The 26773-nt window shown below is 47.5% G+C and overlaps 2 protein-coding genes across 3 annotated transcripts in view; both read right to left on the bottom strand.

The window, feature by feature from the left end:
* LOC139415792 (galactose-specific lectin nattectin-like) overlaps positions 1-26773 on the bottom strand; it is a 1187935-nt gene that overhangs the window by 565581 nt on the left and 595581 nt on the right. The window lies entirely within an intron of this gene.
* LOC139417060 (GRB2-associated-binding protein 1-like) overlaps positions 1-26773 on the bottom strand; it is a 63610-nt gene that overhangs the window by 2422 nt on the left and 34415 nt on the right. Inside the window, exons 4-11 of the mRNA XM_071166309.1 lie at positions 24073-24244; positions 22771-23184; positions 22052-22314; positions 21694-21815; positions 11743-12006; positions 11502-11700; positions 2336-2429; positions 704-836 (exon numbers count right to left, since the gene is read on the bottom strand). Coding sequence (XP_071022410.1) covers positions 704-836; positions 2336-2429; positions 11502-11700; positions 11743-12006; positions 21694-21815; positions 22052-22314; positions 22771-23184; positions 24073-24244 — 1661 coding nt within the window. The remainder of the gene's footprint in view (positions 1-703; positions 837-2335; positions 2430-11501; positions 11701-11742; positions 12007-21693; positions 21816-22051; positions 22315-22770; positions 23185-24072; positions 24245-26773) is intronic.

Genomic DNA, 26773 nt, shown 5'->3' on the forward strand with positions numbered 1-26773 from the left:
ACACACAGACACACACACACACACACACACACACACACACACACACACAGACACACATGCACACATAGCGTACACACACACACACACACACACACAGAAGTCCAGAAATCCACACAAGAATAGTGAACAAACACAATTTTGACCAACTGGGGACATTTTGTTAGTCCCCACAAGGTCCAATGCTATTTCTAGGGGGTTTAGTGTTAAGGCTGGAATTAGTTTTAGGGTTAGAATTAGGTTGATGGTTAGGAGCTAGGGTTAGGTTTAGGAGCTAGGGTTAGGAGCTAGTGTTAGGTTTAAGGTTAGGGTTAGGTTTAGGGTAAGGGTACGGGCTAGGTTTAGGGGTTAGGGTTAGGTTTAGGGTTAGGATTTGGGGTTAGGTTTAGGGTTAGGGTACGGGCTAGGATTAGGGTTAGGGAAAATAAAATGTTGAATGGGACTGTGTGTCAAGGTTAGTTGTACAAGACTGTGTGTATGTGTGCGTGTGTGTACGCTATGTGTGCATGTGTACGCTATGTGTGCGTGTGTGTGTGTGTACGCTATGTGTGCATGTGTACGCTATGTGTGCGTGTGTGTGTGTGTGTGTACGCTATGTGTGCGTGTGTGTGTGTGTGTACGCTATGTATGCGTGTGTACACTATGTGTGCGTGTGTGTGTGTGTGTGTACGCTATGTGTGCGTGTGTGAATCTAACATACCGACACGACGGCGGCGAGGGCTATGTTGGAGGTTGTCATGGCAACATAATTGTCGTCTGGGTCGTCCGAGTCTGAGCTGGAGGCAGAGCTTTGGCAGGTGGAGGGTCTATCGGACGGACACGTGTAGCAGCTGGACGGACTGACACACATAAACAAAAGGTGAGGACTTTTATTCTGAAACACCAACTTTTATTTTGAAAACAGACATACAGACCATTGGGTATAGGGTGTTCCCTCACTGCTCTAGAATGCAGGAAAAAAACATGTCAATTCAAGACAGTGGTACTAAATGAATGCCAAAACCAATGTTTTCTTTGCCCCATTTAATTTAACATACAATTATTAATTAGTTCTACAATATTATAACCTTAATGCGCTTGTACTTAACAGTATTGATGAAATAGGAGTCTTATTTTGTTGTGAACATTATTGTATCTCTTCTATATTTTGAAGTGTTTTTAAATATATATATATATATATATACATACATATTGAAAAAGAGTGAGAGAGAAAGAGACAGAGAGAGAGAGAGAAAGAGACAGAGAAAGAGAGACAGAGAGAGAGACAGAGAAAGAGAGAGAGAGAGAGACAGAGAAAGAGAGAGAGAGAGAGACAGAGAGTGAGAGAGAAAGAGACAGAGACAGAGACAGAGAAAGAGAGACAGAGAGAGAGACAGAGAGAGACAGAGAGTGAGAGAGAGAGACAGAGAGAGAGACAGAGAGAGAGACAGAGAGAGAGACAGAGAGAGAGACAGAGAGAGAGACAGAGAGTGAGAGAGAGAGACAGAGAGAGAGACAGAGAGAGAGACAGAGAGAGAGACAGAGAGAGAGACAGAGAGAGAGGAGAGAGGAGAGTAGACAGAGACAGAGAGAGAGAGACAGACAGAGACAGACAGACAGAGAGAGAGAGACAGAGAGTGACAGAGAAAGAGACAGAGAGAGACAGAGTACTATTGAGCAGCCGTAATGAAAAACTCTAAATTCTCACAGTAAGACGTTTGTAACATTTGACATGCGACATTTTCTTTTGCAATTCTTCTTTATTTTATAAACCATTGAACGAAAGACATATTTTATGGGTGAACACCCTACATTTATTAGTGCGCAGAACCCCCCCCTTTTGTTACATACAGATCTAGGATCAGCTTCCCCTCCACCAATCCTAACCTTAACCGCTACTGAGGAAAATGCGAAACTGACCCACGATGAATGACTAGGGCGGGGCTTTAATTTGCATTCACTTGTAGTGCCGGTGAGCGGCCAGCAGAGGGCGGAAGGGGACACATCGGGCAGTATAGTACACGTCAATGTGAAGTATGACCTACCGTTATCAAACTAAGATGTAGTCAGATATGAAATATTTAACACAATATGTTCTACTGACACAGCACTTCTGACCAGTGCTGTTACACTCTGCCTGAGTGGCTCTATGCCTGCAGCACGTACAACCACCAACCCCCCCCCCCCCCCCCCCCCCACACACACACACACACACACACACACACACACACACACACACAAACGCACACACACACACACACACACACACACACACACACACACACACACACACACACACACACACACACACACACACACACACACACACACACACAGAGAGAGATACACACACACTTACTCTCGGGTGAAGGTTCTGGTGACAGGTGATTGTACAGGTGCCGGTAGCTCCTCCCACTCCTGCAGAGGTGTTATGTCCAGAGGGGTGGGTTTAACTAGAGGAGAAGATGGAGAGATAGATGGATGGAGAGATGGATGGATGGAGAGATAGATGGAGAGGGAGAGGTGTATGGAGAGGTGTATGTAGAGGTGGATGGAGAGATAGATGGATGGAGAGATAGATGGATGGAGAGAGAGAGGGAGAGGTGTATGGAGAGGTGTATGGAGAGATGGATGGAGAGAGATAGATGGAGAGATAAATAGAGAGATAGATAGATGGAGAGATAGATAGATGGAGAGATAGATAGATGGAGAAAGATAGGTAGATGGAGAGATAGATAGAGAGATTGATAGATGGAGAGATAGATGGACAGAGATATGGAAGGGGAGATAGAAGGAGAGATACATAGATCGAGAGATGGATAGAGAGATAGATGGAGAGATAGATGGATGGGGAGATAGATGGAGCGATAGATGAGAGTTGGAGTACAAGGAGAAACACGGGTAAGTGGGAGTGAAGTGAGAGAGGAAGGGGGAGTATAGAGTCAGATATACGGATAGTAACATATAGTATTAACAGATAGTAGTAACTTCACTGGACTCTATGTAAACTGGAAACCATATATCCTGAGGCTGCATTTATTGTAGCTGGGGATTTTAACAAAGATAATCTGAGAACAAGACTATCTAAATTCTATCAGCATATCGATTGCAGTACACGAGCGAGTAACACACTCGACCACTGCTACTCTAACTTCCGCGATGCATACAAGGCCTTCCCCCGCCCTCCTTTTGGCAAATCTGACCATGACTCCATCTTGTTGCTCCCCTCCTATAGGCAGAAACTAAAACAGGAAACGCCCGTGCTCAGGTCTATCCAACGCTGGTCTGACCAATCGGATTCCACGCTTCAAGATTGCTTCGATCACGTGGACTGGGATATGTTCCGGATAGCCAATAACATTGACATATACGTTGACTCGGTGAGTGAGTTTATAAGGAAGTGTATAGGATATGTTGTACCCACTGTGACTATTAAAACCTTCCCCAACCAGAAACCGTGGATTGATGGCAGCATTCGTGCAAATCTGAAAGCACGTAACACTGCATTTAAATCATGGCAAGGTGACTGGAAACATGGCCAAATACAAATAGTATTGTTATTCCCTCCGTAATGTATAGAGACAAAGTAGAGTCGCAATTCAACGGCTCAAACACGAGACGTATGTGGCAGAGTCTACAGTCAATCACGGACTTCAAAACGAAAACCAGCCCCGTCGCGGACATCGACGTCTTGCTTCCAGACAAATTAAACAACTTCTTTGCTCGCTTTGAAGACAATACAGTGCCTCTGACACGGCCCGAAACCACAGACTGTGGGCTCTCTTTCTCTGTGGCCGATGTGAGTAAAACGTTTAAACGTGGTAACCCTCGCAAAGCTGCAGGCCCAGACGGCATCCCCCAGCCGCGTCCACAGAGCATACGCAGACCAGCTGGCTGGTGTGTTTACGGACATATTAAATCAATCCTTATCCCAGTCTGCTGTTCCCACATGCTTCAAGAGGGCCACCATTGTTCCTGTTCCCAAGAAAGCTAAGGTAACTGAACTAAATTACTACCACCCCATTGCACTCACTTCCTCTCATCATGAAATGCTTTGAGAGACTAGTCAAGGACCATATCACCTCCACCTACCTGTCACCCTTAGACCCACTCCAATTTGCTTATCGCCCCAATAGGTCCACAGACGATGCAATCGCCACCACACTGCTCACTGCCCTAACGCATCTGGACAAGAGGAATACCTATGTAAGAATGCTGTTCATTGACGACAGCTCAGCATTCAACACCATAGTACCCTTCAAAACTCATCATGAAGCTCGAGGCACTGGGTCTCAACCCCACCCTGTGCAACTGGGTCCTGGACTTTCTGACGGGCCGCCCCCAGGTGGTGAAGGTAGGAAACAACATCTCTACCCCGCTGATCCTCAACACTGGGGCCCCGCAAGGGTGCATTCTCAGCCCTCTCCTGTACTCCTTTTTTACCTATGACTGCGTGGCAATGCACGCCTCCAACTCAATCATCAAGTTTGCAGACGACACTACAGTGGTGGGCTTGATTACCAACAATGACGAGACAGCCTTCAGGGAGGAAGTGAGGTTACTCGGAGTGTGGTGTCAGGAAAATAACCTCTCACTCAACGTCAACAAAACAAAAGAGATGATAGTGGACTTCAGTAAACAGCAGTTAGCTAACTCAGGGACATTAGTCCTGCTAGCTAACTCAGGGACATTAGTCCTGCTAGCTAACTCAGGGACATTAGTCCTGCTAGCTAACTCAGGGACATTAGTCCTGCTAGCTAACTCAGGGACATTAGTCCTGCTAGCTAACTCAGGGACATTAGTCCTGCTAGCTAACTCAGGGACATTAGCCCTGCTAGCTAACTCAGGATCATTAGTCATGCTAGCTAACCCAGGAACATTAGTCCTGCTAGCTAACTCAGGGACATTAGTCCTGCTAGCTAACTCAGGGACATTAGTCCTGCTAGCTAACTCAGGGACATTAGTCCTGCTAGCTAACTCAGGGACATTAGTCCTGCTAGCTAACTCAGGGACATTAGTCCTGCTAGCTAACTCAGGGACATTAGTCCTGCTAGCTAACTCAGGGACATTAGTCCTGCTAGCTAACTCAGGGACATTAGTCCTGCTAGCTAACTCAGGGACATTAGCCCTGCTAGCTAACTCAGGATCATTAGTCATGCTAGCTAACCCAGGAACATTAGTCCTGCTAGCTAACTCAGGGACATTAGTCCTGCTAGCTAACTCAGGGACATTAGCCCTGCTAGCTAACTCAGGGACATTAGTCCTGCTAGCTAACTCAGGGACATTAGCCCTGCTAGCTAACTCAGGGACATTAGTCCTGCTAGCTAACTCAGGATCATTAGTCCTGCTAGCTAACTCAGGGACATTAGTCCTGCTAGCTAACTCAGGGACATTAGTCCTGCTAGCTAACTCAGGGACATTAGTCCTGCTAGCTAACTCAGGATCATTAGTCCTGCTAGCTAACTCAGGGACATTAGTCCTGCTAGCTAACTCAGGGACATTAGCCCTGCTAGCTAACTCAGGATCATTAGTCATGCTAGCTAACCCAGGAACATTAGTCCTGCTAGCTAACTCAGGGACATTAGTCCTGCTAGCTAACTCAGGGACATTAGTCCTGCTAGCTAACTCAGGGACATTAGCCCTGCTAGCTAACTCAGGATCATTAGTCCTGCTAGCTAACTCAGGATCATTAGTCCTGCTAGCTAACTCAGGGACATTAGTCCTGCTAGCTAACTCAGGGACATTAGCCCTGCTAGCTAACTCAGGATCATTAGTCATGCTAGCTAACCCAGGAACATTAGTCCTGCTAGCTAACTCAGGGACATTAGCCCTGCTAGCTAACTCAGGATCATTAGTCATGCTAGCTAACCCAGGAACATTAGTCCTGCTAGCTAACTCAGGGACATTAGCCCTGCTAGCTAACTCAGGATCATTAGTCCTGCTAGCTAACCCAGGAACATTACATTAGCTACATTATTCAACACTAGTGTGGACCAGGGAGACCCAGTCACTACACCATACTAGGACCAGGGAGACCCAGTCACTACATCATACTAGGACCAGGGAGACCCAGTCACTACATCATACTAGGACCAGGGAGACCCAGTCACTACACCATACTAGGACCAGGGAGACCCAGTCACTACACCATACTAGGACCAGGGAGACCCAGTCACTACATCATACTAGGACCAGGGAGACCCAGTCACTACATCATACTAGGACCAGGGAGACCCAGTCACTACATCATACTAGGACCAGGGAGACCCAGTCACTACACCATACTAGGACCAGGGAGACCCAGTCACTACATCATACTAGGACCAGGGAGACCCAGTCACTACATCATACTAGGACCAGGGAGACCCAGTCACTACATCATACTAGGACCAGGGAGACCCAGTCACTACATCATACTAGGACCAGGGAGACCCAGTCACTACATCATACTAGGACCAGGGAGACCCAGTCACTACACCATACTAGGACCAGGGAGACCCAGTCACTACATCATACTAGGACCAGGGAGACCCAGTCACTACATCATACTAGGACCAGGGAGACCCAGTCACTACACCATACTAGGATGGGAGTAACAAAGAGAGAAGGGGTAGTGGGAGGGAGGAAGAGGAAGAGAGGGAGAGGAAGGAGAGGGAGAGAGGGAGAGAGGGAGAGAGGGAGGGAGGGAGGGAGGGAGAGAGGGAGAGAGGGAGGGAGGGAAGGAGAGGGAGAGAGGGAGAGAGGGAGAGAGGGAGGGAGGGAGGGAGGGAGAGAGGGAGAGAGGGAAGGAGAGGAAGAGAGGGAGAGAGGGAAGGAGAGGAAGAGAGGGAGAGAGGGAGAGAGGGAGGGAGGGAGGGAGGGAGGGAAGGAGAGGGAGAGAGGGAGAGAGGGAGAGAGGGAGGGAGGGAGGGAGGGAGGGAGGGAGGGAGAGAGGGAAGGAGAGGAAGAGAGGGAGAGAGGGAAGGAGAGGAAGAGAGGGAGAGAGGGAAGGAGAGGAAGAGAGGGAGAGAGGGAAGGAGAGGAAGAGAGGGAGAGAGGGAAGGAGAGGAAGAGAGGGAGAGAGGGAGAGAGGGAGGGAGGGAGAGAGGGAGAGAGGGAGGGAGGGAGAGAGGGAGAGAGGGAGGGAGGGAGGGAGAGAGGGAGAGAGGGAGAGAGGGAGAGAGAGGGAGAGAGGGAGGGAGGGAGAGAGGGAGAGAGGGAGAGAGGGAGAGAGGGAGAGAGGGAGAGAGAGGGAAGGAGAGGGAGAGAGGGAGAGAGGGAAGGAGAGGAAGAGAGGGAGAGGTAGGGAGAGAGGGAAGGAGAGGGAGAGGGGGAGAGGGGGAGAGAGGGAGAGAGGGAAGGAGAGGAAGAGAGGGAGAGAGGGAGAGAGGGAAGGAGAGGTAGGGAGAGAGGGAGAGAGGGAGAGAGGGAAGGAGAGGAAGAGAGGGAGAGAGAGGAAGAGAGGGAGAGAGGGAGAGAGGGAGAGGTAGGGAGAGAGGGAAGGAGAGGAAGAGAGGGAGAGAGGGAGAGAGGGAAGGAGAGGAAGAGAGGGAGAGAGGGAGAGAGGGAGAGGTAGGGAGAGAGGGAAGGAGAGGAAGAGAGGGAGAGAGGGAGAGAGGGAGAGGTAGGGAGAGAGGGAAGGAGAGGAAGAGAGGGAGAGAGGGAAGGAGAGGAAGAGAGGGAGAGAGGGAGAGAGGGAAGGAGAGGAAGAGAGGGAGAGAGGGAAGGAGAGGAAGAGAGTGAAAGGTAGGGAGAGAGGGAAGGAGAGGAAGAGAGGGAGAGGTAGGGAGAGAGGGAAGGAGAGGAAAAGAGGGAAGGAGAGGAAGAGAGGGAGAGAGGGAGAGGTAGGGAGAGAGTGGGAGGAAGAGAGGGAAGGAGAGGAAGAGAGGGAGAGGTAGGGAGAGAGGGAAGGAGAGGAAGAGAGGGAGAGGTAGGGAGAGAGTGGGAGGAGGGAAGGAGAGGGAAGGAGAGGAGAGAGGGAAGGAGAGGGAGAGGTAGGGAGAGAGTGGGAGGAAGAGAGGGAAGGAGAGGAAGAGAGGGAGAGGTAGGGAGAGAGGGAAGGAGAGGAAGAGAGTGAAAGGTAGGGAGAGAGGGATGGAGAGGAAGAGAGGGAGAGAGGGAAGGAGAGGAAGAGAGGGAGAGAGGGAAGGAGAGGAAGAGAGGGAGAGAGGGAGAGAGGGAGAGAGGGAAGGAGAGGAAGAGAGGGAGAGAGGGAAGGAGAGGGAGAGAGGGAGAGAGGGAGAGAGGGAAGGAGAGGAAGAGAGGAAGAGAGGGAGAGAGGGAAGGAGAGGAAGAGAGGGAGAGAGGGAGAGAGGGAGAGGTAGGGAGAGAGGGAAGGAGAGGAAGAGAGGGAGAGAGGGAGAGAGGGAAGGAGAGGAAGAGAGGGAGAGAGAGAGAGAGGGAAGGAGAGGAAGAGAGGGAGAGAGGGAGAGAGGGAGAGGTAGGGAGAGAGGGAAGGAGAGGAAGAGAGGGAGAGAGGGAGAGAGGGAAGGAGAGGAAGAGAGGGAGAGAGGGAGAGAGGGAGAGGTAGGGAGAGAGGGAAGGAGAGGAAGAGAGGGAGAGAGGGAGAGAGGGAAGGAGAGGAAGAGAGGGAGAGAGGGAAGGAGAGGAAGAGAGGGAGAGGTAGGGAGAGAGGGAAGGAGAGGAAGAGAGGGAGAGAGGGAGAGGTAGGGAGAGAGGGAAGGAGAGGAAGAGAGGGAGAGAGGGAAGGAGAGGAAGAGAGGGAGAGGTAGGGAGAGAGGGAAGGAGAGGAAGAGAGGGAGAGGTAGGGAGAGAGGGAAGGAGAGGAAGAGAGGGAGAGAGGGAAGGAGAGGAAGAGAGGGAGAGGTAGGGAGAGAGGGAAGGAGAGGAAGAGAGGGAGAGAGGGAAGGAGAGGAAGAGAGGGAGAGAGGGAAGGAGAGGAAGAGAGGGAGAGAGGGAAGGAGAGGAAGAGAGGGAGAGAGGGAAGGAGAGGAAGAGAGTGAAAGGTAGGGAGAGAGGGAAGGAGAGGAAGAGAGGGAGAGGTAGGGAGAGAGGGAAGGAGAGGAAGAGAGGGAGAGAGGGAAGGAGAGGAAGAGACAGTGAGCAGGAGGGAGGGAGAAGGAGGGAGGGTGGGAGGAAAATAGGGAAGGAGAGGGAGAGACGGTGAGAAGGAGAAGGAGGGAGAGAGTGGGAGGAAGAGAGGGAAGGAGAGGGAGAGACGGTGAGAGGGAGGGAAGGAGGAAGAGAGGGAGGGAGAGAGAGGGAGAGAGAGGAAGAGGAAGAGAGAGAGAGGAAGAAGGATAGACGTAGTGCAGTGTATGCAGGACCAAGGAGAGGCACTCAATACATAGTATTATAATGGATGACAGAACACAGATCAACCTCAGAATAAACCAGAGTCATGATTCAACCGTGACTAGCAATACGTTTCTTCACCTGGGAACAACACACACACACACACACACATACACACACACACACACACACACACACACACACACACACACACACACAAAACACAACACAACACAACACAACACAACACAACACACACGAGTCCCCACAAACACTGTACAACAAAACCACTACATATGATTTGAAATTTCCTTATGTCACTGCTATAGCCCTGTCGTGTGGCTAGTACATACCCCGACGTCTCCTTGCCCGTGTGAACTCTCCAACAGTCTGTGAGTCAGTTCTCTCCAAGCCCAGGGGTTTTGGGTGGAGGGACATGGGGCTGAAACCTGATTCGTTCAACACAAAACAATGTCTGTCCAATCAGACATAAGACCAAACAAACATAGAAGCAGCAGCCCGTTGAAGCCCGAGCCAAACACCACTGGACAGATGACCTTTGACCCTATTTTATTTTTTATTTTACCTTTATTTAACCAGGCAAGTCAGTTAAGAACAAATTCTTATTTTCAATGACGGCCTAGGAACAGTGGGGTTAACTGCCTGTTCAGGGGCAGAACGACAGATTTGTACCTTGTCAGCTCGGGGGTTTGAACTCGCAACCTTCCGGTTACTAGTCCAACGCTCTAACCACTAGGCTACCCTGCCGCCCCTTTGACCCTATGACATCACCCCCGGAGCACGACACCTTCATCAACGATCAGAAGTGCCGAATGACAACAGTGACATCAGAACACATGGCTTCCCACCAAAAAAGACCGGGAGGAAGACTGTAGGTTACAGCTGTGAAGCAGCACAATGAAAGCAACGTTGATTCACACACACACTAAAACACCACGGAACCCCAGAGCAGTGAACACCTTTAAAGCAAAATGGAGAACGACCAAACCAACACCAGTCCAAACAGCCTGCACAGCAGACTAACAGCCTTTACAGCAGACTAACAGCCTGTACAGCAGAGCAGACTATCAGCCTGCACAGCAGACTATCAGCCTGTACAGCAGACTAACAGCCTGTACAGCAGACTAACAGCCTGTACAGCAGAGCAGACTATCAGCCTGTACAGCAGAGCAGACTATCAGCCTGCACAGCAGACTAACAGCCTGTACAGCAGACTATCAGCCTGTACAGCAGACTAACAGCCTGTACAGCAGACTAACAGCCTGTACAGCAGACTATCAGCCTGTACAGCAGAGCAGACTATCAGCCTGCACAGCAGACTATCAGCCTGTACAGCAGACTATCAGCCTGTACAGCAGAGCAGACTATCAGCCTGCACAGCAAACTAACAGCCTGTACAGCAGACTATCAGCCTGTACAGCAGAGCAGACTAACAGCCTGCAGAGCAGACTAACAGCCTGTACTGCAGACTAACAGCCTGTACAGCAGACTATCAGCCTGTACAGCAGACTATCAGCCTGTACAGCAGACTAACAGCCTGTACAGCAGACTAACAGCCTGTACAGCAGACTAACAGCCTGTACAGCCGACTATCAGCCTGCACAGCAGACTAACAGCCTGTACAGCAGACTAACAGCCTGTACAGCAGACTATCAGCCTGTACAGCAGACTAACAGCCTGTACAGCAGAGCAGACTATCAGCCTGTACAGCAGACTATCAGCCTGTACAGCAGACTAACAGCCTGTACAGCAGACTATCAGCCTGTACAGCAGACTATCAGCCTGTACAGCAGACTATCAGCCTGTACAGCAGAGCAGACTATCAGCCTGTACAGCAGACTAACAGCCTGTACTGCAGAGCAGACTATCAGCCTGTACAGCAGAGCAGACTATCAGCCTGTACAGCAGACTATCAGCCTGTACTGCAGACTAACATCCTGTACAGCAGAGCAGACTAACAGCCTGTACAGCAGAGCAGACTAACAGCCTGCACAGCAGACTAACAGCCTGTACAGCAGACTATCAGCCTGTACAGCAGACTAACAGCCTGTACAGCAGACTAACAGCCTGTACAGCAGAGCAGACTAACAGCCTGTACAGCAGACTAACAGCCTGTACAGCAGACTAACAGACTGTACAGCAGACTAACAGCCTGTACAGCAGACTAGCAGCCTGTACAGCAGACTAACAGCCACTGGCTGCTGCATATGCTGTACATAAACAAATGATGGTAAGCAGACATGGACACCCTTCCATACATAAACACTTACCTTTCCGGGGTTTGAGGTTGCGGTGAATGGGTGGTGGTTGGGTGTCTCCCCCTCCTCCCCCAGTGGTGTGTCTGCGAGAGGGGCGTGTGTGGGGGTTGTGGGGGGAGGAGCGGAACACCAGGTGTGCAGGCGGGGGTACCTGTCTCCCCAGAGAAGGCAATTCTCCAGGGCATGGGGTCATAGTGACATAGTTAGGGTCCTGGGAGGTGGGGTCGGGGCAGGAGTGGGGAGGTAGGGAGACGAGGGAGGTGGGGTCGGGGAAGGAGGGGGGAGGTAGGGAGACGAGGGAGGTGGGGTCGGGGAAGGAGGGGGGAGGTAGGGAGATGAGGGAGGTGGGGTCGGGGAAGGAGGGGGGAGGTAGGGAGATGAGGGAGGTGGGGTCGGGGAAGGAGGGAGGAGGTAGGGAGACGAGGGAGGTGTCGGTAGCGTTCATGGAAACATAGTTCTCATCGATATCTCCCTTTCCCGGACACATTCCACCTAATGGTACCATGCCTTTATTCATCTGGTGGGGGGGGGGCAGAGAGAGAGGGGGAGAGAGAGAGACCGATGAGAAAGGTGAACTATTTTAAGTGAGAAGTAGGCATTGGTCTGAAGCTGAAAACTAAAGAAGATTCTCGTAAGCACCACAATGCCTATTCCATCCATGCTCTACCAAGGTTTTCCAGCACCACAATACCTAGGGCTCCCGAGCGTTGTACCGGATCTTCAATTTCTTGGCAATTTCTCGCATGGAATAGCCTTCATTTCTCAGAACGAAAAGACTGACGAGTTTCAGAAGAAAATGCTTTGTTTCTGGCCATTTTGAGCCTGTAATCGAACCCACAAATGCTGATGCTCCAGATACTCAACTAGTCTAAAGAAGGCCAGTTTAATTGCTTCTTTAATCAGAACAACAGTTTTCAGCTGTGCTAACATAATTGCATAAGGGTTTTCTAATGATCAATTAGCCTTTTAAAATGATCAACTTGGATTAGCTAACACAATGTGCCATTGGAACACAGGAGTGATGGTTGCTGATAATGGGCCTCTGTACACCTATGTAGATATTCCATTAAAAATCAGCCGTTTCCAGCTACAATAGTCATTTACAACATTAACAATGTCTACACTGTATTTCTGATCAATTTGATGTTATTTTAATGGACAAAAAAATAGATTTTCTTTCAAAAACAAAGACATTTATGAATGACCCCAAACTTTTGAAAGGTAGTGTATACCTCTTTTATCTCTATCATATCTATAATAATGACAAAGTGAAAACATGTTTTTAGAAACGTTTGTAAATGTATTGAAAATTAATTCAAGAATATCAAATTTCATAAGCATTCAAACCCCTGAGTCAACACATGTTAGAATCACCTTTGGCAACGATTAGAGCTGTGAGTCTTTCTGGGTAAGTCTTTAAGAGCTGTGAGTCTTTCTGGGTAAGTCTCTAAGAGCTGTGAGTCTTTCTGGGTAAGTCTTTAAGAGCTTTGCACACCTGGATTGTACAGTATTTCCACATTATTCTCTAAAACATTCGTCAAGCTCTGTCAAGTTGGGTGTTTGATCATTGCTAGACAGCCATTTTTTCTTGTCTTGCCGTAGATTTTCAAGCCACTGTAAGTCAAAACTGTAACTAGGCCACTCATGAATATTCAATGTCATCTTGGTAAGCAACTCCAGTGTATAAGGTTATTGTCCTGCTGAAAGTTGAATTTGTCTCCATGTTTGTTTGAAAGCAGACTGAACTAGGTTTTCCTCTAGGATTTCGCCTGTGCTTTTAACGCCGTTCCGCTTCTTTTTTTTATCCTGAAAAACTCCCCAGTCCTTGCCAATGTCAAGCATACCCATAACATGATGCAGCCACCACCATGCTTGTGCATATGGAGAGTTTTACTCAGTGATGTGTTGTATTGGATTTGCCCCCAAACATAACATATATTCAGGACATAAAGTTAATTTCTTTGCCAGATGTTTTGCAGTTTTAGTTCAGTGCCTTGTTGCAAACAGGATGCATGTTTCGTAATATTTTATATTCTTTACAGGCTTCTCTGTCATTAAATCATTTAGGTTAGTATTGTGTGCCTCCCGAGTGGCACAGTGGTCTAAGACACTGCATTGCAGTTGTTCCACTAGAGAACTTGGTTCAAGTCCAGGCACTGTCGCAGCTGGCCGCGACCGGGAGACCCATGGGGCGGCGCCTCTCCCGAGTCCGTACGGGAGTTGCTGCGATGAGACTGTAACTACCAATTGGAACGAAAATGGGTGAAAAAAATAAATAAAAAGGTTAGTAAACAGGATGCATGCTTTGGAATATTTATTATTCTGTACAGGCTTCCTTCTTTTCCCTCTGTCATTTAGATTAGTATTGTGGAGTACCTACAATGTTGTTGATCCATCCTCAGTTTTCTCCTGTCACAGCCATTAGACTCTGTGACTGTTTTAAAGTCATCATTGGCCTCATGTTCAAATCCCTGAGTTGTTTCCTTCCTCTCCGGCAACTGAGTTAGGAAGGACACCTATATCTTTGTAGTGACTGGGTGTATTGATACGCCATCCAAAGTGTAATTAATAACTTCACCATGATCAAAGGGATATTCAATGTCTGCTATCTACCAGTAGGTGACCTTCTCTGCGCGGCATTGGAAAACCTCCCTGGTCTTTGTGGTTGAATCTGTGTTTGAAATTCCCTGCTCGACTGAGGGACCTTACAGATAATTGTATGTGTGGGGTACAGAGATGAGGTAGTCATTAATAACATCATGTCAAACATTATTATTGAACACAGAGTGAGTCCATGCAACTTGTTTTGCAAATTTTTACTCCTGAACTTATTTAGTCTTGCCACAACATTGAATACTTATTGACTCAAGACATTTCAGCTTTTCATATTTAAACAATTTGTAAACATGAATTATTATGTGTAGGTCAGTGACCCAAAATCTCAATTGAATCCAATTTAAATGCAGGCTGTAACACAATAAAATGTGGAAAAACTGTGTGCCTGTAAATTTTCCTCTGAAGAGTAGGAATTAGGCTGTTTTAGAAAGTTTGAATCCTAAGCAACCTGCATGCACATATACAATAGACCAACATAGCCTGTCGTAGGTCAAAGCTGTGTGCTGGAAAATCTTGGTAGAGCATTGACGGAGTTGTGGTGCTCGTAGGAATCTCCTTTATTTTTCTGCTTCAGACCGATCCCTACTTCTCACTTAAAACGTAGTTTGATGTTTTTAATTACACCAGAAGGTGATATCGTATCTTAAAGGTGCCACAGATAACATTTCCACATGCAAAGCCTGTTTTTTATTTTTTCGCCACTCAACGTATGTAATTGGCAGTGTTCATTTGTAACCTTTAATTTGTCCTCTGCCAAGAGGTCTGCTGTGTCTTAATGGCACAGGTGGTGTGCTTACATAACTGCCAAGAGTTGCTGGTTTGAATCCTGGTCTGCTGGCTGCTGCCCTCTAATAGCTAAAATACATTTTGAGCTGTTTATTTTAGGTACTTGTAAAATTTAGAACGGTCAAAAAGTTGTTGTCTGCAGTTTTCAGACGGAAGAAGAAGCTCAATTAATGGCAACAGTTTTACATTGTAAAATACAGACTCAATTCCCATTGAAAGCAAAGTGAAAGAAAATCTTTTTTTTTTTTTTAAGTCATTGACTTTTCAAGGTCGTAGAAATGAACCACAGAGACTGGCTTAGTCGGTAGAGTACGGTGATTTTCGATGGCAGAGTTGTGGGTTCGATTCCCACAGGGATCGGTGCGAACGCGTACGCACTTCACTGTAAGTCTCTCTGGCAAAAGTGTGTCTGCTGAGTGACTCAAATGGAAATAAAGATGTCCCCATGTATCCTAGAGCTTGGTCTTTCTCGTGCCTTTTAAAGCTTGTCTCTAGCCTAAAGTGTTGCAGAGTTATCTATTTTATACATTTATATAATCCGGTATTGGGCGGGGGGGCATTAGCCACTGGAATGGCCAAGTTATTGACAAATATGGAACAAGGGCCAGTCCAGCTTGCTGGGTGCTGTAAATACAATCAAGACGGTGAAATGGCAAAGTTGTTAGTTTGGCACTGTTGATCAACACACTTTTGAATTAAACTTTTCATGCCTGAGTTCCAAATATCTCTAGGGGTGATGAGGGAGTGGGTAGGATGAGGGAGTGAGGGAGACTGAGGGAGTGGAGAGGGTGATGAGGGAGTGGAGAGGGTGATGAGGGTGATGAGGGAGTGGAGAGGGTGATGAGGGAGTGGAGAGGGTGATGAGGGTGATGAGGGAGTGGAGAGGGTGATGAGGGTGATGAGGGTGATGAGGGAGTGGAGAGGGTGATGAGGGTGATGAGGGTGATGAGGGAGTGGAGAGGAGAGGGTGATGAGGGTGATGAGGGAGTGGAGAGGGTGATGTGGGTGATGAGGGAGTGGAGAGGGTGATGTGGGTGATGAGGGAGTGGAGAGGGTGATGAGGGAGTGGAGAGGGTGATGAGGGAGTGGAGAGGGTGATGTGGGTGATGAGGGAGTGGAGAGGGTGATGTGGGTGATGAGGGAGTGGAGAGGGTGATGAGGGAGTGGAGAGGGTGATGAGGGAGTGGGTAGGATGAGGGAGTGAGGGAGACTGAGGGAGTGGAGAGGGTGATGAGGGAGTGATGAGGGTGATGAGGGAGTGGATAGGGTGATGAGGGAGTGGAGAGGGTGATGAGGGAGTGGAGAGGGTGATGAGGGAGTGGAGAGGGTGATGAGGGTGATGAGGGAGTGATGAGGGTGATGAGGGAGTGGAGAGGGTGATGAGGGAGTGGAGAGGGTGATGTGGGTGATGAGGGAGTGGAGAGGGTGATGAGGGAGTGGGTAGGATGAGGGAGTGAGGGAGACTGAGGGAGTGGAGAGGGTGATGAGGGAGTGATGAGGGTGATGAGGGAGTGGATAGGGTGATGAGGGAGTGGAGAGGGTGATGAGGGAGTGGATAGGGTGATGAGGGAGTGGAGAGGGTGATGAGGGAGTGGGTAGGATGAGGGAGTGAGGGAGACTGAGGGAGTGGAGAGGGAGTGGAGAGGGTGATGAGGGTGATGAGGGAGTGGAGAGGCAATGGGACGTCTCGTTGTCATGCCACTTTACTGCCAGCTGTTGACCGTTCTCCTTGAACTCCACCCCCCCTTCTGCATCTTCCTGTTCCTGCTTCCGACATCCCCTTCCTGTTCGACTGGACTGTTGGAGATCAGATGCTGGAAGAGTGTGGGACTTTTGCACCAATTGTCCACACATACAAAGTGTGTCCCTTGTTGAGATGAGGAGCCAGCATGGTCATCACCACGGACTCGGACACCCCAAGCCCCTCGTAATGTTGGTGGTGGACCCTGTGTAAACTATAATGTCCCGGACAAATCCTGTCTTCACGTTGCACATGACAAAGACCTTGACCCCAAAACCTATGCCTTTTTTGGAGGGAATATATTGACGGACATCAGAGACATCAGGGACATCAGAGACATCAGGGACATCAGAGACATCAGGGACATCAGGGACATCAGAGACATCAGGGACATCAGAGACATCAGAGACATCAGGGACATCAGAGACATCAGGGACATCAGAGACATCAGGGACATCAGAGACATCAGAGACATCAGGGACATCAGAGACATCAGAGACATCAGGGACATCAGATACATCAGAGACATCAGGGACATCAGAGACATCAGGGACATCAGAGACATCAGGGACATCAGAGACATCAGGGACATCAGAGACATCAGGGACATCAGAGACATCAGAGACATCAGGGACATCAGAGACATCAGAGACATCAGAGACATCAGGGACATCAGGGACATCAGAGACATCAGGGACATCAGAGACATCAGGGACATCAGGGACATCAGAGACATCAGAGACATCAGGGACATCAGAGACATCAGGGACATCAGAGACATCAGGGACATCAGAGACATCAGGGACATCAGGGACATCAGAGACATCAGGGACATCAGAGACATCAGGGACATCAGGGACTCATTAATACATAAGACCCGATCAAATGCTGATGTCAGGCTGTTAAGAACATTTCTTATTTTGAGTAACGGGTCATTTAGGCTGGCAGTAGCCTTGTTGACGGTGTGGCAAAGAAGGGAGTTGCAAACATAGCATCTGTGCTCCGGTATTCTCTCAGGAAGTTCTTCTTTACTATCCCCATGAGAAGGACTATCACCAGGAAGGTATACATTTCACTAATTGTAGTTGTCCCCCCTTACTCCTGGCTCTCTCTTCTCCTGTAGCTCCAAGGCATAGTGATTGGTCTCCTCCACTATGTCTCCCACCAACTCCTCTGTCAGAGACAGATTGAAGCACTCTGCCTCAGAGGGAAATGGCAAGGGGTGTTGCAATCCCTACTGGGACTCATCAAAGCAAACAGCAGGGCCAGGAAGGATGAAATGGCTGGCGGCCTTCCAGCTACCACAGACCTCCCGTACTTCATCCACTGTTGGTCTGCCTCCATCACCACCAGCATCTTCAAAGGGACCTGGGACTTCGTCAGTGGTCAAAGGGTCCTCAGATTCAGGGTTCTCAAATGGCTATAAGCTTGGGGGGCAGCTCCTCTCTGTCACTGTCAGAATCTGATTTCTGACTTTCATACTCAGACTCATTGTCAGAATTGTAAAAAAAAAAATATCCAGAATTTTCGCACTTGTGAGTTGGCTTCTTTTGAAGGACATTGTTAAATGCTACAGCTTAGCTCACTAAGCTACATACATAAACAACAACACTGAATGGCTCAGAGTGGACCATGTTTGTTCAAAATGGCGACTGTGTTTGTTCAAAATGGCGACTGTGAAAAAAGGTGTGGCTAGCTCAAACGCTAACTGTTGCGTCAATTGTAACCGGACATTCTAAATAAGCATTCTAATCACAACAGTTTGAGTGTACTTTGTAGATTGCTCACACCTGTGGCTAGCTCTTACCGTAGCTTGGACTATGGAGTAGCTAGCTAGTATTGCAAAAGCCTATTGCATGTATTGTAAGGTAACAGCGTGACATTTTGCTCAAAGTTTGGTGTTAGTTTTGTGGAGAGAACAAAAATGTAGGAACGGCATTTGGAACGAGAGCTAACGTAAGCTAGCTTCTGTGTCGAGGTCAGCTGTTGTTGTCTGGCCCTAGCTAGCTAGCTAATGGCTGAAGTAATTGGTGTAAAAACCTTTCATAATCAAATATCTACCATTCTAGATAGATATCTACCATTCCATGCCTGTTCGTTAGCTAGCGAGATTTCAGCTGACTGATGCTAGCTACATAGCTAATCAAAATATATTTGTGCATTTTTGATTAACCTCAGCTTGAATTCCACCATTTAGCTAGCTACAATCTTAGAAAAAAAAGGTGCTATCTAGAACCAAAAAGGGTTCTTCGGCTGTCCACATAGGAGAACCTTTTGAAGAACCCTTTTTGGTTTCATGTAGAACCCTTTCGGGTTCCACGTAGAACCCTTTCCACATAGGGTTCTACATGGAACCCAAAATGGTTATCCAATGGGAAGAACCCTTTTGGAACCCTTTTTGTATCTACAGTAGCCTAGGTTGGTTCTCATCCACTTCTTATGATTGGTCAGCCTGGTGCAGCTGTGTTGTTGTCGAGCAACCGAGTTGCTTGACCCGGTGTTAGATCTCTTGAGTTGAGTGGCTAAAAAATACATGTGCATTGTCAGAAATGCTACAAAAAGGTATTGTTTCTTTATATACATGTGAGAGTGATAATGTCCGATGACTAGATATTCAGCTGTAGTCTCCTACTTGTCCGATGCCTAGATATTCAGCTGTAGTCTCCTACTTGTCCGATACCTAGATATTCAGCTGTAGTCTCCTACTTGTCCGATGCCTAGATATTCAGCTGTAGTCTCCTACTTGTCCGATGCCTAGATATTCAGCTGTAGGCTCCTACTTGTCCGATGCCTAGATATTCAGCTGTAGTCTCCTACTTGTCCGATGCCTAGATATTCAGCTGTAGTCTCCTACTTGTCCGATGCCTAGATATTCAGCTGTAGTCTCCTACTTGTCCGATGCCTAGATTTTCAGCTGTAGTCTCCTACTTGTCCGATGCCTAGATATTCAGCTGTAGTCTCCTACTTGTCCTATGCCTAGATATTCAGCTGTAGGCTCCTACTTGTCCGATGACTAGATATTCAGCTGTAGTCTGCTACTTGGCCGATGCCTAGATATTCAGCTGTAGTCTCCTACTTGTCCGATGCCTAGATATTCAGCTGTAGTCTCCTACTTGTCCGATGCCTAGATATTCAGCTGTAGTCTCCTACTTGTCCGATGCCTAGATATTCAGCTGTAGTCTCCTACTTGTCCGATGCCTAGATATTCAGCTGTAGTCTCCTACTTGTCCGATGCCTAGATATTCAGCTGTAGTCTCCTACTTGTCCGATGCCTAGATATTCAGCTGTAGTCTCCTACTTGTCCGATGCCTAGATATTCAGCTGTAGTCTCCTACTTGTCCGATGCCTAGATATTCAGCTGTAGTCTCCTACTTGTCCGATGCCTAGATTTTCAGCTGTAGTCTCCTACTTGTCCGATGCCTAGATATTCAGCTGTAGTCTCCTACTTGTCCTATGCCTAGATATTCAGCTGTAGGCTCCTACTTGTCCGATGACTAGATATTCAGCTGTAGTCTGCTACTTGGCCGATGCCTAGATATTCAGCTGTAGTCTCCTACTTGTCCGATGCCTAGATATTCAGCTGTAGTCTCCTACTTGTCCGATGCCTAGATATTCAGCTGTAGTCTCCTACTTGTCCGATGCCTAGATATTCAGCTGTAGTCTCCTACTTGTCCGATGCCTAGATATTCAGCTGTAGTCTCCTACTTGTCCGATGCCTAGATATTCAGCTGTAGTCTCCTACTTGTCCGATGCCTAGATATTCAGCTTTAGTCTCCTACTTGTCCGATGCCTAGATTTTCAGCTGTAGTCTCCTACTTGTCCGATGCCTAGATATTCAGCTGTAGTCTCCTACTTGTCCTATGCCTAGATATTCAGCTGTAGGCTCCTACTTGTCCGATGCCTAGATATTCAGCTGTAGTCTCCTACTTGTCCAATGCCTAGATATTCAGCTGTAGTCTCCTACTTGTCCGATGCCTAGATATTCAGCTGTGGTCTTCTACTTGTCCGATGCCTAGATATTCAGCTGTAGTCTCCTACTTGTCCGATGCCTAGATATTCAGCTGTAGTCTCCTACTTGTCCGATGCCTAGATATTCAGCTGTAGTCTCCTACTTGTCCGATGCCTAGATATTCAGCTTTAGTCTCCTACTTGTCCGATGCCTAGATATTCAGCTGTAGTCTCCTACTTGTCCGATGCCTAGATATTCAGCTGTAGTCTCCTACTTGTCCGATGCCTAGATATTCAGCTGTGGTCTTCTACTTGTCCGATGCCTAGATATTCAGCTGTAGTCTCCTACTTGTCCGATGCCTAGATATTCAGCTGTAGTCTCCTACTTGTCCCATTCCTAGATATTCAGCTGTAGTCTCCTACTTGTCCGATGCCTAGATATTCAGCTGTAGTCTCCTACTTGTCCGATGCCTAGATATTCAGCTGTAGTCTCCTACTTATCCAATGCCTAGATATTCAGCTGTAGTCTCCTACTTGTCCGATGCCTAGATATTCAGCTGTGGTCTTCTACTTGTCCGATGCCTAGATATTCAGCTGTAGTCTCCTACTTGTCCCATTCCTAGATATTCAGCTGTAGTCTCCTACTTGTCCGATGCCTAGATATTCAGCTGTAGTCTCCTACTTGTCCGATGCCTAGATATTCAGCTGTAGTCTCCTACTTATCCAATGCCTAGATATTCAGCTGTAGTCTCCTACTTGTCCGATGCCTAGATATTCAGCTAGGTCGGGGATAAAATTTGAACCCTGTTCAACATCTGGTATGTGGCTCTCGGTAACAGCCGGATGGCTCATGATGAGAAGCAGGGAGTGTGTTGTGTACTTCCAATCAAGGTGATTAGTACATTTTCATCGACGTTGTTGTCATATTCGCTTAGTTATGATGATAAGGAAATGTTAATTTAACACTGAGCTTCAACGAAAAGCCTGCTATTGTCGCACTGAGCAAATCTTTTAGTATCCTAGTAGTAGCTAGGAACCCTTTGTTGGTCTATATTAGTAACATATCTTATTCATTGATAGTTATAAAAAATGTAAAACTGCTAATGTACTCACAAAGTAGCTGTTGAAGCTGTCGCTAAACTCAAACATGCTGGCTCTGGTCTGGTCAGACATGCTGGCTCTGGTCTGGTCAGAGAAGGACCTTGGTACAGCATAGCTCTGCTGGGAACCTGTGCCTGTAAACACACACACACACATCAGACATAGCGTGATTGTGTGGTGTTTCTGTATCTGTGTGTGTGTGTCTCTCACCTGTGTGTGTCTCTCACCTGTGTGTGTCTCTCACCTGTGTGTGTCTCTCACCTGTGTGTGTGTGTGTGTGTGTGTGTGTGTGTGTGTCTCTCACCTGTGTGTGTCTCTCACCTGTGTGTCTCTCACCTGTGTGTGTCTCTCACCTGTGTGTGTCTCTCACCTGTGTGTGTATAGCCTGAGGTAGCTATAGTGTTACAACGAGGTGCTCTGGGATTGTTGCCTCTTTCTCCCCTTCCTTCCTGTCCTTCTCCTCCTCTACCTCTACCTCTTCCTCCTCCATAGCTCCTCTCTGGTTCCGAAGCAGACCGTTGGAGTGAGGCCGACAGAGTGGCCAGAGAAGACACCTCGGCTGGGGCAGAGACCAGGGGCTTGGGGGGGCGTGGTGGAGGGGTGGAGGAGTCCCCCCGACCTGGTTTGGGTGAGCTTCGGGTAGATGGATGGATGGATGGATAGATGGACGGACGGAGGGAGGGAGAGAGGGAGAGAGGGAGAGAGGAAGGGAGGGAGAGAGGGGGGGAGGGAGGGAGGGAGGGAGGGAGAGAGACAGAGAGACAGAGAGAGAGAGAGAGAGAGAGAGACAGAGAGACAGAGAGAGAGACAGAGAGAGACAGAGAGACAGAGAGAGACAGAGAGAGACAGAGAGAGACAGAGAGAGAGAGAGAGAGAGAGACAGAGAGAGAGAGACAGAGAGACTAATTAGCAACAAATGAACAATCAATAAAATCAATCACAGACATCTCACTAAATACATAAAGATGAATGATCTATTTTTAAGAAGCTCTAGATAAGAGCAAACAAACAATACGTGTAAACAGTAAACAGACTGTTAAAATAGTTGCTAGTTTAAAAAAAGAAAAACACAAAACAATAAGTGCTCACCTTGCGGTAGGAGTAGAGGAGGGTACCTGGTAAGTTGTGTTGCTATTAGAATTCAAACGGTGTGATTTAGTGTTTATAGTGCTTATCCCTGTGTTGAAGACCATGTCATGACAGATGGGAGGGAGAGACACAGCCTGCAGCTGGAGGGAGTGTTTTCTCGGGTGGGGGGACGGGTGACCCCTAGTCCAGCCCCTATGGAGTTCAGGGGTTAACACGCTGTCCTGCGATTGGCTAAAAGTGTTGGTCTCCGTGGTGACGGCCCAGGGGCCGGTGCCGGGGTGATGGGGGAGGCCTTTAGCGAGGGAGGAGGAAGAGGAGGAGGAAGAAGAGGGAGGAGGCCAGTGGGATGGGAGAGTGTTTTCATTGTAGTCTGTTGTGTCAGAGGAGGTGGAGTGGTAGGAACTACCTGGAGGCCTGAAACAGAGAAATACAAACCAGGAGGACTATTATTCTGAAACACTTTTATTTTGAAATGAAGTAATTCTGTAACAAGACAAGACATTATCAACATGATTTTGATAACTCTCTTCTGACAAGTGACCTGTGTGTGTGTGTATCTGTATGTGTGTATGTGTGTGTGTATGTGCATCTCTATGTGTGTGTGTGTGTCTATCTGTATGTGTGTATATGCGTGTGTGTGTATGTGTGTGTATATATGTGTGTGTATCTGTATGTGTGTATGTGCATGTGTATCTCTATGTGTGTGTGTGTGTGTGTCTATCTGTATGTGTGTATGTGCGTGTGTATCTCTATGTGTGTGTGTGTGTCTATCTGTATGTGTGTGTATATATGTGTTTGTATCTGTATGTGTGTGTGTGTGTGTCTATCTGTATGTGTGTATGTGCGTGTGTGTGTATGTGTGTGTATATATGTGTGTGTATCTGTATGTGCGTGTGTATCTCTATGTGTGTGTGTGTGTATTTGTATGTGTGTATGTGCGTGTGTGTGTATGTGTGTATATATGTGTGTGTATCTGTGTGTGTGTATGTGCGTGTGTATCTCTATGTGTGTGTGTGTGTGTGTGTGTATTTGTATGTGTGTGTCACAGGAGGCTGCTGAGGGGAGGAGCATCATAATAATGTCCGTAACGTAGCGAATGGCATTAAACACCTGGAAACCATGGAAACCACGTGTTTGATGTATTTGATACCATTCCACTGATTCCGGTCCAGCCATTATCACGAGCCCCGTCCTCCCTGATTAAGGTGCCACCAACCTCCTGTGGTGTGTGCGTGCTTCGGTCTGTCTGTGTGTGTGTGTGTGTACAGGTGTGTGTGTGTGTACAGGTGTGTGTGTGTGTACCTGTGTGGTGTCTTGCTCTGGCAGTGTGACAGCCACAGGTACTCTGTTCCGTCCTCCTGACTGCTAACTGATTCCAGGTGAGGCGGGGCCATGACGGTGGTCGCCGTGGAGACGGGGGCGTGGCCTGTGGTGACTGTGACTGTAGGGGTTTGGGCGGTGACGGTGGGTCTATCTGAAAGAGTAAAGATGGCTGGAGGGTTTTTATGTTTTTATGTTTTTGCCTCTAATCTGGACTCTACCCTTATACCAGAGATGTTCAATGTCGGTCCTGGAGGGCTGAAAAAAAACTTCAGTTTTTGTTGTTTCAACCTGGTAGTTAATTGCACTCACCTGGTGTCCCAGGTATAAATGAGTCCCTTATTAGAAAGAGATGATGAAAACCAGACGTGTTTGGGTCCTCCAGGACCGACAATGAACAACCCTACAGATACTTCTGGTGGCACTGTGTCCATGTAACAGCAGTGCATAGTTCTACTCTGAAAACTCTGTTTAGTTTCTGTTTACTCTAGAGTCTCTGAAAACTCTGTTTAGTTTCTGTTTACTCTAGAGTATCTGGAAACTCTGTTTAGTTTCTGTTTACTCTAGAGTCTCTGAAAACTCTGTTTAGTTTCTGTTTACTCTCTAGAGTCTCTGAAAACTCTGTTTAGTTTCTATTTACTCTAGAGTCTCTGAAAACTCTGTTTAGTTTAGTTTCTGTTTACTCTAGAGTCTCTGAAAACTCTGTTTAGTTTCTGTTTACTCTAGAGTCTCTGGAAACTCTGTTTAGTTTCTGTTTACTCTAGAGTCTCTGAAAACTCTGTTTAGTTTCTATTTACTCTAGAGTCTCTGGAAACTCTGTTTAGTTTCTGTTTACTCTAGAGTCTCTGAAAACTCTGTTTAGTTTCTGTTTACTCTCTAGAGTCTCTGAAAACTCTGTTTAGTTTCTGTTTACTCTAGAGTCTCTGGAAACTCTGTTTAGTTTCTGTTTACTCTAGAGTCTCTGAAAACTCTGTTTAGTTTCTATTTACTCTAGAGTCTCTGGAAACTCTGTTTAGTTTCTGTTTACTCTAGAGTCTCTGAAAACTCTGTTTAGTTTCTGTTTACTCTCTAGAGTCTCTGAAAACTCTGTTTAGTTTCTATTTACTCTAGAGTCTCTGAAAACTCTGTTTAGTTTAGTTTCTGTTTACTCTAGAGTCTCTGAAAACTCTGTTTAGTTTAGTTTCTGTTTACTCTAGAGTCTCTGAAAACTCTGTTTAGTTTCTGTTTACTCTAGAGTCTCTGAAAACTGTTTAGTTTCTGTTTACTCTAGAGTCTCTGTAACTGTAACTCACACTCTCTCTCTAATTGTATACCGATTAATTTAACGAGGCTCAGTCAGTTAAGAACAAATTATTATTTACAATGAGAGGCCTACCGGGGAAACAGTGGGGTTAACTGCCTTGTTCAGGGAGCAGAACAACAGATTTTTTTTATCTTGTCAGCTCAGGGATTCAATCCAGCAACCTTTCGGTTACTGTCCCAATGCTCGTACAACTAGGCTACCTGCTCTAACCACTAGGCTACCTGCTCTAGCCACTAGGCTAGCTGCTCTAACCACTAGGCTACCTGCTCTAACCACTAGGCTACCTGCTCTAACCACTAGGCTACCTGCTCTAACCACTAGGCTACCTGCTCTAAACACTAGGCTACCTGCTCTAATCACTAGGCTACCTGCTCTAACCACTAGGCTACCTGCTCTAACCACTAGGCTACCTGCTCTAACCACTAGGCTACCTGCTCTATCCACTAGGCTACCTGCTCTAATCACTAGGCTACCTGCTCTAAACACTAGGCTACCTGCTCTAATCACTAGGCTACCTGCTCTAACCACTAGGCTACCTGTCTCTAACCACTAGGCTACCTGCCTCTAACCACTAGGCTACCTGCTCTAACCACTAGGCTACCTGCCACTAATCACAAGGCTCTAACCACTAGGCTACCTGTCTCTAACCACTAGGCTACCTGTCTCTAATCACTAGGCTACCTGCTCTAACCACTAGGCTACCTGTCACTAATCACAAGGCTCTAACCACTAGGCTACCTGCTCTAAACACTAGGCTACCTGCTCTAACCACTAGGCTACCTGTCTCTAATCACTAGGCTCTAACCACCAGGCTACCTGCTCTAACAACTAGGCTACCTGCTCTAACCACTAGGCTACCTGCTCTAACCACTAGGCTATCTGCTCTAACCACCAGGCTACCTGCTCTAAACACTAGGCTACCTCCTCTAATCACTAGGCTACCTGCTCTAACCACTAGGCTACCTGTCACTAATCACAAGGCTCTAACCACTAGGCTACTTGCTCTAACCACTAGGCTACCTGCTCTAACCACTAGGCTACGTGTCTCTAATCACTAGGCTCTAACCACTAGGCTACCTGCTCTAACCACTAGGCTAGCTGCTCTAACCACTAGGCTACCTGCTCTAACCACTAGGCTACCTGCTCTAACCACTAGGCTACCTGCTCTAACCACTAGGCTACCTGCTCTAACCACTAGGCAACCTGCTCTAACCACTAGGCAAGCTGCTCTGACCACTAGGCTACCTGCTCTAACCGCTAGGCTCTAACCACTAGGCTAGCTGCTCTAACTACTAGGCTACCTGCTCTAACCATAGGCTCTAACCACTAGGCTACCTGCTCTAACCACTAGGCTACCTGCTCTAACCACTAGGCTAGCTG

Source organism: Oncorhynchus clarkii, chromosome 9 (assembly GCF_045791955.1).
Source record: "Oncorhynchus clarkii lewisi isolate Uvic-CL-2024 chromosome 9, UVic_Ocla_1.0, whole genome shotgun sequence".
Lineage (NCBI taxonomy): Eukaryota > Metazoa > Chordata > Actinopteri > Salmoniformes > Salmonidae > Oncorhynchus > Oncorhynchus clarkii.